We start from the raw sequence: 12,563 nt of genomic DNA, 5'->3' as shown, positions 1-12,563 counted from the left end.
CTGCAGTAAAAACACTAAGAGTTATTATTGTTTCTATAACGAAAAATGACAAGGCTTGGAAACATTAAGATTTTTATTGAATGTGACTGGTTGAATATTGTTCAACGCTTTCAGAAAGTGCAACAAAGGTAGGAATGTACTGATCATTTCTTGAATCTTTCTCTAATGCCTTAAAAAGCTTCGATTTTCTATATAAAATGTGCTCTCTTTATTCTTTTAAGACATACAGAGTACAAATGCCCGTTCAGACTTTACACAGTCTGCTTCCCTTTCATCATATCTGCCATTAAACCCACCACCTCCTGCTTCTAAGGCCACAGGCTCGATTTGTGTTGCTAAAACGACAGAAAATCGCGCCGCTACTTTTCACTCCTCTATGAAAATCGCCGCCCCTCCTCCCGGCCTCGTCACGAACAAACTCTGCTCCTCCAGAGCGGACCGACGGGCGTCAGGCGCGTAATAGCGCTCTCTCACAGTTTGGAGAAAAGAATCTATTCGTTCTCCGGGTACCATGGAAACCGTGCAGCCTCCCCATCCTGCTCCGGTTAACCTCGACCCCACGGCGCCCGCCTGCCTGTGAAGGGAGCGGGAAGATGTTGCTAAAACGCCAATTCATTAGACAGACTCGGGCGCTTTTGATTGAGCTCAGAGACGTGACTCATTCAGTTCAGCATCATGTAATAAATACTGCTCAAAAGTTCGAAATAATTACGATCTTTTGTGGTTTTAAAGGAAGTCTCTTATGCTGATCAAGGCTGAATTTATTTGACTGCATTTTACAGAATACAGAAAAGAAACTAGCATTGAGAGATATGAACATTTATAAAGTGTTATCTGTTTAATGTTTAATGTACTCTAATACTTTAATTTATTTTCATTTAATAAATGATAATTTATTCCTGTGATCAAAGCAATTTTTTACCATCATTATGCCAGTCTTCATTTTATTTATTTCTTTATTCACTATATTTATTACTATATACACTTATATTCATATACTTATAGTATTAAATCTTATACATAATTTTTTAATAAACAGTACATTTTCTTAAATATATACATGCATATATGTGTTTGTATATAGTATATATACATAATAAATATACACTGTACACATCCATATATTATGTAAACAAAAACATCATTTGGATGCAGATTAATTTGTATATATATATATATATATATATATATATATATATATATATATATATATATATATATATATATATATATATATATATATATGTGTGTGTGTGTGTGTATATATATATAAATTTGTTTTCTATCACAGAAATAAATTCCAATTTACAAAATATTCAAAAAGAAAACTGTTATTTTTAATTGTAATAATATTTCATAACATTGCTGTCTGCCTTGGTGAGCATAACAGATTTATTTCAGAACATTAAAAAGTCCTAATTGTTCCAAAGGTTTGACCAGCAGTGTACATGAACAGAATTGCATATTAATAGATAAATGTTTTTATGTAATATTCATAAGTGTATTATGGCATGGCCAGCCGGTCTCACTCACAGACATATGTCCACCAGCTGGTCCAGCTCTGAGCAGCTGCACTCGTACAAGTCTCTGCAGCTGGCGTGGCTTTGGTTCATCAGGTCACCCAGCTGAGCGACGGCGGTGACAGGAGAAGAGTCGCACACGGCCTTAAACTGCAGGACGCGCGCAGCCTCGCCGTACACGTGCCTGGCACGCTGGTACAGCTTAAAATCAGTCGCTGAGGTAAAAACACAAGAGGTGTGTCTCGTAAATTATGTGTGTGTGTGTGTGTGTGTGTGTGTGTGTGTGTGTGTAAGTAGCACAATGCATTACATGGGTCAACATTATACCAAAAATCATGAGGATATTAAGTAAAGATTATGTCCCATAAAGATACTTTGTACATTTCCTACGTTTCCAACTTAATTTTTGATTATTAATATGCACGGCTTTAAAGGTGATTTTCTCAATATTTCGATGTTTTGCACACTCAGATTCCAGATTTGGCATCTAAGCCTAAATCCTGTTCTAACAAATCAAATTGTTTTCCTTTATGACTGGTTTTGTGGTCCAGGGTCACATATATTGGTCACATTTTATAGTAAGGCCCCATTAAATAATACATTAAAGGGTTACTTCGTCCCCAAATAAAAGACGTATCTTTCCATTGCTCCTAATACAGAAATGTACTTCATGTGCATTCACAGGATGCTGTCCGAAATACAATAAAGCTGTTACTTTTGCTTTCTTTCCATACAAAGCGTATTCCCCTAGCATCATAATGTCACGGTTGAACCTCTGAAGGCTCCCGGTTTTCATCACAAACATCTTAAAATGTGTTTCGAAGACGAACGAAGCTTTTACAGCTTTGGAATGACAATGTTTTCATTTTGGAGTGGAGTAACCCTTTAATACAGGTCACATGTCAGGCGAACCCCTATACATGTAAACTATATACCTAAAAAGTGTGTTATAGTGTTATCCAGAATACAAGCTAAGGCTGTTTCGAGAGCAGGAGTGTGTATGACTACAGTAAGCGGTGTTGATGGTGATGTCCCGAGGTGTCTCACCGTGTTGCGTGTTGGCGCTGAGGACGTCTTCACGCAGCTGCTGGGCGCTGATGCCCAGACTCCTGCAGATCTCGTCTCTGCTGTAGGGCTCAGGGTGCAGCACCTCCTCCACCAGCTCCAGCATCTGCTCCAGACTCAGCCGCAGCTCCTTCTGAAGATCTCCCAGCTTCAGCAGACCGCTCCAGTCCAGGCCGCGCGCCTTAGCCAGCATCTGGAGCACGAGCACCGCATTCTACCGTTAAAGGGTTAGTTCGCCCCAAAATGACAATCCCGTGAACAATCACTCAACCTGGTGTCTTTCCAAACCAGTGAGACCTTCGTTCATCTCCGGAATACAAATTAAGATATTTTGATGATGAAATCTGAGAGCTGTCTGTCTCTCCGTAGGAAGCAACACAACTGAAGTGTTGGCAGATACAGAAAAAATGGTCTCTTCTGTTGTGTTCTGACACTTCTACATATATTTGGTTGCTGCGCCACCTACTGGATATAACGTTAAATAAGTCTGAACTACTTGTAGACACACCACAGTACATTATAAGTTACCTTTTTTAAAGGCAGAGTCTGAAAGGTCACGTTTAAATGTATAATGTTATAAAATAAATGTTTCTTAAGCAGCCAATTAAAAGGATCCTGTGACACTGAAGAGTAGAGTAATGATGCTGAAAACGTAGCTTTAATTACAAGAATAAATTACATTTTATTATTTTAAATTGTAATAACATTAACATTCCCCGGTATTATAAAATAGTGATATATAATAATAAATAAATGCAAGCCAATAGAGGCATCTTTCTAAAACTTTTGAAATTCTTGTGTGCGTATTTGGTGACCTGCCAATAAAATGCTCGTATCAAAAAGACTAAACTATCATTCTGGACGCATGTCTGTAGTTCAGACCTTTGTGGCAATGCGGCACTCCACCACCCTCATGTTGAAGTGAGATGAGGCCGCCTTGTTCATCTCCACGCAGCAGTTGGCGATCACGAAGACGGCTCCGTCGGGCAGCTTCACGTCTGTGGCTCGCAGCGGGTTGAACTCAATCAGCTTCGCCTGGAGGAATGGAAAATAAAAACTTTAAAAAAAATGTCTAAGCTAAATCACCCTTAAATATGTAAGTCAAACAAATAAATGTTTTGTGCATTTATATATTAAATATCAAATACACACACACACACATGTGTGTGTGTATATATATATATATATATATATATATATATATATATATATATATATATATATATATATATATATATATAAATAAAGGAAGATATGTTGTGTATATATTAAATATATATATAATATAAAATCTAAGAATATAAATACACACAATATAAATATATACACATGTAAAAAAATTTGTAATATATACATGCATGTGTGTATTTATATATATATATATATATATATATATATATATATATATATATATATATATATATATATATATATATATATATATATATATACATAAATATACACACACACAGTTATATATTATATAAACTAAAACTTATTTTGGGATTAATTGTTTGAAAGCACCAATTTTTAATTATCATGTATCAATATATATCTTTTTATAATAATTTTTTTATATTTTTTATAATTTTTTTATATAAAAACTAAGTAGTTTATTTATAAATGCGAAGTCTGTATGACATTTTACAACCTGAATTAGCTTACCATGCCATAAACGCTAAATAAATAAAAACGCAACACAATTTTTTTAATATTGTAAATAAAATAAAAAAAACACCTTAATATAGTTGCAACATCAACATCATAAAAATAGTCAAATTCATATATGATATATTTCATGCTACTATATATTTCATTACTATGAAAAAATGTATTCAGTCATTGTGTGAATAAACAAAAAAAAATTGTTGTCACAAAATAAAAGCACCATGCTTCGATCCTATTGGAAACCGTAAAACAATCAAATGCCATGCACTGAGAGAACAAATAGAAAACACACGACTTACTGTTCCCTCCTCTGCGAGAAAAGAAATGGACTGATCCATTCCTCCCCCCTCGGTGCCGATATAACGCTCACACTTGGCGCACGTCTCCGCAAGAGTCACCTGAAAGCACATTAACGCACGTCTACGATAAGCTGCAGCTGTATGCAACGCAAGCGAGAGGATTCAGAGTAAGAACGACCTTAGACAGAGACGTCTGATTGGCCTCCATCGTGACCAGGCCGGCACAGCACACCAGGGCGCTGGAGCTGGAAAGACCTGAGCTGGCCGGGATAGTCCCGTCTACCACGCAGCGCATCCCCGCCAGCGGAGACAAGCTCAAGTGCTCCTGCGTACACGGAGTCAAGGAGCTGTAAACACAATGCAATAAAGCCAGCGTGCAGTACAAGTGATGTTTATCGCCTCACCCCAATTCCTCTCACTCCACAAAGGAAGTAATAGTGCCACTGAGGATTGTCCCTGTCGATGGAGATGCCATCTACAGACACAGTGAAATCCCTGAGACACAGAACACGTAACATACAATATTAAAAGGTTATTATGGCTTTTTAATTCACAAATATTTTGTAATCGCAAAATATAACCTCCCAATTCTGAGAAAAAAAATGTTGATTGAATTTACTGCATAAACTCACAAATCTGAATAAATAAAATGTCACAATTAAGCCTAACTTAACTTATATATAATATATATATATATATATATATATATATATATATATATATATATATATATATATATATATATATATATATATATAAAGTCTTTAAAATAAACAAATAAAAAAAAAATAAATAAAAAAAAAAAAAAAAATATATATATATATATATATATATATATATATATATATATATATATATATAGGGCGGTAAGGGTGATTTTTCATCTCACAATATTTTATTTATTTATTTATTTTTAGGTTATATCTCAATTAATTAATTTACATAGCCTGTTAACTATCACTCACAATTTTAAATATAGACTTAATTTGTTATAATTCATGAAAAAAAATTTGAAAGATTAATTTTGAGATTTTAGGTTTTCAATCCATATATAATTTCAGATAAAGGTCAGAACTCTCATTATGATTAGATTGTTCAGTTAAAAAAAAAATGTATCTATTAATTTTCCTATAATTTCTTCCAACAAAAAAAAACTGTGGTAAAATATCCATTTTGGAGAATTAACATACAATTCTGACTTTTTTTTTTTGCGAGTTTTCAAGTTTATATCACAGGATGGCAAATGATAAACGGACAAATCTAAATTTGCAATTAATAACTCAACTAAATAACTAAAACTAAATAAAGAAAAAAATCACTTATTTATTTTCTGTGGCCTAAATTATCTTAAAGTTAATAAAAAAAATTAAACAGATACAATGTGTCAAATAAATGTTCCCAGTTAAATTGCATTGAACTCATTTCTGTGAAGCAGAACTCACTTGTATTTGGGGTCAGTGTTGGCCAGCTGGATTGAACTCAAGTCACTGACAGAAACCGCAGCAAGAATATTCTGCTCTATGGCCATCGGCAACACAGCATAGCCACAATAATCAATGTGCTCACCTGAAAACGACTGGATTTAATATCAAACGCATCGCTGATGGTATTTATGTTGGCACAAATGGCTCAACCCACCTATTAAATTCACCCTCCCCGGAGCACGGGCGAAGAACAGGGGCGTCTGTCCGTATTTCCCACGAAAAGCCTCTTTCAGTTTCTGCAACCTAACGAAAGACGACAGAAAAGCGCGTGCCTGAGACAAAAAAAACTACTAAAACCAAATCAATAGCTCAAGCGAGCCGACTCCACTCGCGCACGATCGAAGTTTTCCGAACAGCTTTCCGAAGTTTCCCGAACCGTCGCGACCTACCTGTCGTTTCCACCGAACGACACCTTGATTTTCGGAGGAGCTGCGGCCATCGCGCGGATTTTAATCTTCGTTTCGGAGTTTTAGAGGACCCTCTCTGCACAAGCGCTGTCAGCTGACTGTCACGACCGGAATCATGAGGCTGAAACGCGGAAGAAACTGCCACGAATCCCCTCGGAGAAACGCTCGCCGGATTCGGAATCGCTCGGCAGGGATCGGAGCTGCGCGCGCAGCGCGGTGTCAAAACGCGTTAGCGCGGAGCATTGTGGGTAAGAGTCTCTCTCTCCGGTCAAGATGTCTGACATGGAAGATGATTTCATGTGCGATGATGAGGAGGATTATGACTTGGTGAGGACGTTTAAAATACGCGCGACTGTGAATGCATGCGATTTAACACGGAGCCGGCGAGGTGTCGTGAAGAAAAAGTGTGTTTCCCGCGTTTACGGGCGCTTAATTTCGCAATGGAGTTGTTTAGCAGGTGGCTAGTTTGCTAATACTGCAAAGATTAAGTCAAGAAACAGCAGAGCCTGCTTTGATTTGAGCGGTTTTATTTGAGGTTCTGTAAGAAAGGTGATTATTTTACAGACCTGATTCTGTCAGCTCGTACAAGCCAGCTATCGTAATGTATCGTTAACTTGCAGACTCACGTGAAGTTGACTGAATTATAACTAATGGGTTTCTAGTTAGGAAGCTGCTTGATGTCTTATACCAGTTTGCTGTGAAATGTGTGTACAGTTTTGCAGTTGTAAATAAGCGTATTGTTGTTCATTATTCTTATTATGCAGATGCCACAATCACAACAAACGTTCACACGCAATGCATACAATACACAATATCTTTCAAGGTGCTCGGTTGTGCAGAGACTCGTTGGTTTGCTGACATTATTTGCTCTTGCACTTCAGGAATATTCAGAGGACAGCAACTCCGAACCCAATGTAGATTTGGAGAACCAGTACTACAACTCCAAAGCCCTGAAAGAAGATGATCCTAAAGCAGCCCTCAGCAGCTTCCAGAAGGTCAGGCGCTTGAGGTCTTTTAAATGGTCTGTATGTGCTCCTTTTGGAAAAGGTGCGAGCGCTGATTTGTGTTTTGCAGGTGCTGGAGCTGGAGGGCGAGAAAGGAGAATGGGGCTTCAAAGCACTGAAACAGATGATCAAGATCAACTTCAAGCTTGTGCGTGCCAATTATTTCTTTCATTATTTATATATATATATATATATATATATATATATATATATATATATATATATATATATATATATATTATACAATATACAATAAATACATACTATAAATATTATTGTATTTATAATTATTTTTCTAAAATTTCTAAACAATAATAATAATAATGAATGCTACTATTATTGTGGTTATAATGCATTATAACATAACTGATTTTTTTGTTTGTTTTTATTTATACAGACAAATTTTCCAGAAATGATGAACCGGTACAAACAGCTTTTGACGTATATTAGGAGTGCTGTTACCAGAAATTACTCTGAGAAATCCATCAACTCTATTTTAGATTATATCTCAACCTCCAAACAGGTATTTAGTTATTTTTTTAATTTTTTTTAAAGCTTTCCGAATTCAGTAATATATTTGTGATGATAAAATCATAGTATTTAAAGGTTATTCTGTTAAAGGTAATAATATTTTATCGTGGTAAATAATATTTTAATAATGTTTAATGTTTGTTTCCAGATGGACTTGCTACAAGAGTTTTACGAGACCACACTGGAAGCATTAAAAGATGCCAAAAATGACAGACTTTGGTTTAAAACGAACACCAAGGTTTGTGCTATAGTGCATTCTGTATTTAGATTATTATTATTATTATTATTATTAATTGAGCAGATGCTGCTGCACCTTTGCCTATCAGGGACAATGATATGCTTAATGCTGTGGTGTTTCTGATGATGCAAATTACAGTATTGCTGGTTGCCAGCGTCAGAAAGACCGTGTTTATACTGGGATGATTTCTGTTTCATGTAGCTGGGAAAGCTGTACCTGGAAAGAGAAGAGTTTGGAAAGCTCCAGAAAATTCTCAGGCAGTTGCATCAGTCATGTCAGGTGGGTGAAATAATCGGTGTGAACCTCGCTTCAGATGTCTTTGAAACTGACCGGTGCTCTTTGTTAGACGGATGACGGGGAGGACGACTTGAAGAAGGGCACTCAGCTGTTGGAGATCTATGCTTTGGAGATTCAGATGTATACGGCGCAGAAAAACAACAAGAAGCTCAAAGCCCTGTATGAGCAGTCATTACACATCAAATCAGCCATCCCTCATCCACTCATCATGGGCGTCATCAGAGGTAACGCAATGCCTGATTCGTTTCGGTTTTTGTGTTTAGTTGAGGGCTAATTTGTTGGTTAGTGTGCTATTGGATGTTTTGAAGAAGTAAAATTTAGTGTTTGATTTCAATTTAGTCTGATGTGGTTTGGTGTACCATAGGAAATTGTGTGAAGGAACGGAAATAAGCATTCAGCGTGGCTTTTGGTTTGTTTGTTTTTTTCTTTTGTGTGTAATTCAAAAGGGTTTTTTTGTTTACAGTTTGAAAGCCTGAAATTTAGTGTTTAATTTTAGTTTGGGTTTTATTTTATTTTTTTAATTTTTAGGGGGGTTTGGTTTAACATTGCAAATTATGTGAAGGCATAGAATTAAGTGTTTAGTTTTGTTTAGTTTTTGTTTGTTTGTTTTTTATTTAGTTTGTAATTGCAAGGTTTGTTTTTGTTCTGTATACAGTTATAAATTTTGCTTGTAATCGTGAAGACTTGGAAATTATTTAGTTTGGGCTGATTTAGTATTTGTTTTTCATTGGGAATTTGTGTGTGATAGGATTAATTTTTTTGATAATTGTTGTTTTTTTATTATAATAATAATATTTATTTATAATATTTATAATAATAATTTTATATATATATATATATATATATATATATATATATATATATATATATATATATATATATATATATATTTATTTATTTATTTTTTTGCTTAATTGGGAAGTTTGTTTTGCATTGGCTTAATTTTAGGTATTTTTAGGATTTACATTTTTTTTTGATAATTGTTGGTAGTTTTATATTTATTTATATATATATATATATATATATATATATATATATATATATATATATATATATATATATATATATATATAGAGAGAGAGATATAATTTTTATTTATTTGCACAATTGCAAAGTATACTTTTAGTAGGAAATCATTGGGTTGATTTGGTTTTGGTCTGTTTTACGTGCAACCGGGAACTCCACTAATTTTGCCGCACATGTGGCCGTTTCTCTTTAGAATGTGGCGGGAAAATGCACCTGAGGGAAGGAGAGTTCGAGAAGGCCCACACAGACTTTTTCGAAGCTTTTAAAAACTATGACGAGTCCGGAAGCCCCAGGCGAACCACTTGCCTGAAGTACCTGGTCTTGGCCAACATGCTGATGAAGTCTGGAATCAATCCCTTTGATTCTCAAGAGGTGTGAAGTGGCAGTCGTGTGCGCAGGCCCATGTGGGATCTCAGACCGTCCCATCAAGTTCTGCACATTCTTGACTGTTGCATGTTCTATGGGAATATTTAGCTAAATTAAGGTTTTCTTATATTGACCGATAGGCATGTTGTACTCCTTAGTGTCACTCGATGTACATAATTAAAACTGAAATGCAAGCTTATTTTCTCCCAGAATCAGGGCAGATAAAAGCACGAAACTACAGATCTCATCTGGGCCTGATCATAGACGACAAATGCTGTTATCTAATGTAACTACTGATTCTATCTTAATGACTTTCTTTGTGACTAGGCAAAACCTTACAAAAACGATCCCGAAATTCTAGCAATGACAAACCTGGTAAGGTAAGTGACACAAACTTCATTTCTCCGTTTGATCCGATCCTCTTCTGTTTTTATTTATTACTTGTGGTATTAATTGCCAATAACTTGCTTCTAGTGCCTACCAGAACAATGACATCACAGAATTTGAGAAAATCCTAAAGACGAATCACAGCAACATAATGGACGACCCCTTCATCAGAGAACACATTGAGGGTGAGCGTGGCTGTCTTTGGCTTTCAGGCACACGTTCACATCCACTTCATAAATCTCCTGCAGCAAGTGTTCCTATTCATTCTTCTCTTTGATTTTTCTTTCAGAATTGTTACGGAACATAAGAACACAAGTGCTCATCAAATTGATTAAGCCTTACACTAGGATACACATACCATTTATTTCAAAGGTAAACCTATATATTATATTATATTTAGTGCTTGTCAACCAATTTCACTGCAATTTGTTGCATCCAAAATAAGTTTTTGTTTACATAATGTGTGTGTGTGTGTGTGTGTGTGTATATATATATATATATATATATATATATATATATATATATATATATATGTATATGTATATATATATATGTATATATGTATATGTATATATGTGTATATGTGTGTATGTATATATGTATATGTATATGTGTGTGTGTATATATATATATATATATATATATATATATATATATTATATATATATATATTTTTTTTTTAGAAAAAATGTAATGTTTATATTTATAAATATGTATTTTCAATATTTAGTTCATTTTTATATGTGTCAGATAGACTGAACACACATTAAAAAACCTATTTTGTATGCAATTAATAGTTTAAAAGCCATAATTATGTTATGTTATAATGTATTTGTTATGCAATTTTTAATATAATGTTCCCTGTTTTTGTTTAGGAATTGAATATTGATGTTGCAGATGTGGAAAGCTTGCTTGTGCAGTGTATTTTAGACAAGTAAGTTGAATACTCTCTAAATCCAGATTTTCACGCTAAAACAACTCCTTTAAGGTTTGTTCTGATCTGACGCAAGTCTTTCTTTTAGCACAATCAACGGTAGAATTGATCAAGTCAATCAGCTGTTGGAGCTGGATCACCAGAAAAGAGGCGGAGCCCGATACACCGCCCTGGACAAATGGACCAATCAGCTGAACTCTCTCAACCAGGCCATTGTTAGCAAACTGGCTTGATTTGACACTGACGATCCTGCAAAACAAATTGACCCATCGGACGGCCGCTCGACTCGAGGCTGTCAGTGACATTTATCTACTTCCAAGCCCTTTACTCCACCGGTCACAGAAGGGGGAGCGTAATTTGGCTAGTTTGTATTTTTACAGCTGTAGTCACTTAAGTCAGTTTTAAATGTCCTCAACAGAGCAGAAGTTGGATGTCTTCTGTACGGAATTGTCATAGGTCTCTAATGCGAACATGTTTGCGTCATCTAAAAAAAAATGTTTCTTTAATAGCACATATTGGCACTTGGCAGACATTTAAAAGGCATACGTTTGTCTTTAATGGAAAGCGAGGAGACATGCCGTGTGAAATTGAATCATTTATTTGTTGAACTGTCTCTTGTCAGGGTCAGCATGTTTTACTTGGTTTGCGTAGAACTCGGGTGATGGGTTTTATGCCGTTGCACCGCAGCACATGCGTATTAAACGTGCAGCCATTGCTAGAATTCCTCTCACCAAATATTACAGATCTGTTGAAGGCGTTATGCTGTCTGCGCTGTTCTGTTTCACTTTTCAACTACAAAAATAAACTTGCTTCAACGGAAAATGTGTCTCTAATGAATGTACGTTTTGTTTGCTTGGTAACGGTTAATTATTTTAAACATTTTAATGCGGTACGTGAGACAAAACATAAGACAATTGCGCAAATACAAAGATGTACACGTAGTTATGTGAAGAGTGTAGAACAGTTGTTGAGTTTGTTTCCTTTTTGTATGTAGCCTATGTGTAGAAAGTCAGGAAAACAATTGAGGGAGAAAGAAATTCAGAAATATATGTATATTTCTATAAATGTAATTAGTGCTGTAACTAATGATTAATCGCGATTAATAGTATAGAAAAAAGTTTTTGCATAATGTATGTTTTATTATAAGTACACATTTTGAATTAGACATTTGCTTGTGTATTTATATTCATAATTATATTAGAAATCTATTTTAATATATAAACACATGTATATGTATAAATATATATATATATATATATATATATATGTATATATATATATATATATATATATATATATATATATATATATATAAATATAATATATATATATATATA

General features: G+C 34.7%; 2 protein-coding genes across 2 annotated transcripts; one reads left to right on the top strand and one right to left on the bottom strand.

Annotated features, from left to right (window-relative positions):
- Positions 1 to 55: 55 nt before the first annotated feature.
- On the bottom strand, positions 56 to 6,620 carry galk2 (galactokinase 2). The gene is made up of 10 exons (XM_043227705.1): positions 6,426 to 6,620; positions 6,191 to 6,279; positions 5,995 to 6,118; positions 4,957 to 5,047; positions 4,731 to 4,877; positions 4,553 to 4,651; positions 3,468 to 3,620; positions 2,568 to 2,778; positions 1,534 to 1,735; positions 56 to 574 (listed from the first exon to the last, which is right to left on the bottom strand). The coding sequence occupies exons 1-10, from the start codon at positions 6,473 to 6,475 to the stop codon at positions 367 to 369; spliced, it is 1,374 nt and encodes a 457-aa protein (XP_043083640.1). The 5' UTR covers positions 6,476 to 6,620; the 3' UTR covers positions 56 to 366.
- Positions 6,621 to 6,646: 26 nt separating this feature from the next.
- On the top strand, positions 6,647 to 12,048 carry cops2 (COP9 signalosome subunit 2). The gene is made up of 13 exons (XM_043227706.1): positions 6,647 to 6,770; positions 7,325 to 7,438; positions 7,518 to 7,595; positions 7,845 to 7,970; positions 8,127 to 8,216; positions 8,418 to 8,495; positions 8,563 to 8,737; positions 9,733 to 9,911; positions 10,233 to 10,285; positions 10,380 to 10,477; positions 10,582 to 10,664; positions 11,168 to 11,226; positions 11,315 to 12,048. Exons 1-13 carry the CDS (start codon positions 6,717 to 6,719, stop codon positions 11,457 to 11,459), a joined length of 1,332 nt encoding a protein of 443 aa, XP_043083641.1. The 5' UTR covers positions 6,647 to 6,716; the 3' UTR covers positions 11,460 to 12,048.
- The last annotated feature ends 515 nt before the right edge of the window (positions 12,049 to 12,563 follow it).

Source organism: Puntigrus tetrazona, chromosome 25, assembly GCF_018831695.1.
Source record: "Puntigrus tetrazona isolate hp1 chromosome 25, ASM1883169v1, whole genome shotgun sequence".
In the NCBI taxonomy this organism is placed as follows: domain Eukaryota; kingdom Metazoa; phylum Chordata; class Actinopteri; order Cypriniformes; family Cyprinidae; genus Puntigrus; species Puntigrus tetrazona.
The sequence above is the reverse complement of the archived record's forward strand: the minus strand, read 5'-3'. Positions and strand labels throughout refer to the sequence as shown.

Coding starts and splice junctions, on each gene's coding strand:
- galk2 (XM_043227705.1), bottom strand. CDS start 6,475: ATGGCCGCAGCTCCTCCGAAAATCAAGGTGTCGTTCGGTGGAAACGAC. Junction 6,119..6,190: donor GGGGAGGGTGAATTTAATAG/GTGGGTTGAGCC, acceptor AGTCGTTTTCAG/GTGAGCACATTGATTATTGT. Junction 2,779..3,467: donor AGTGCCGCATTGCCACAAAG/GTCTGAACTACA, acceptor CTCGTGCTCCAG/ATGCTGGCTAAGGCGCGCGG.
- cops2 (XM_043227706.1), top strand. CDS start 6,717: ATGTCTGACATGGAAGATGATTTCATGTGCGATGATGAGGAGGATTAT. Junction 7,971..8,126: donor ATATCTCAACCTCCAAACAG/GTATTTAGTTAT, acceptor GTTTGTTTCCAG/ATGGACTTGCTACAAGAGTT. Junction 10,478..10,581: donor CATCAGAGAACACATTGAGG/GTGAGCGTGGCT, acceptor TTTTTCTTTCAG/AATTGTTACGGAACATAAGA.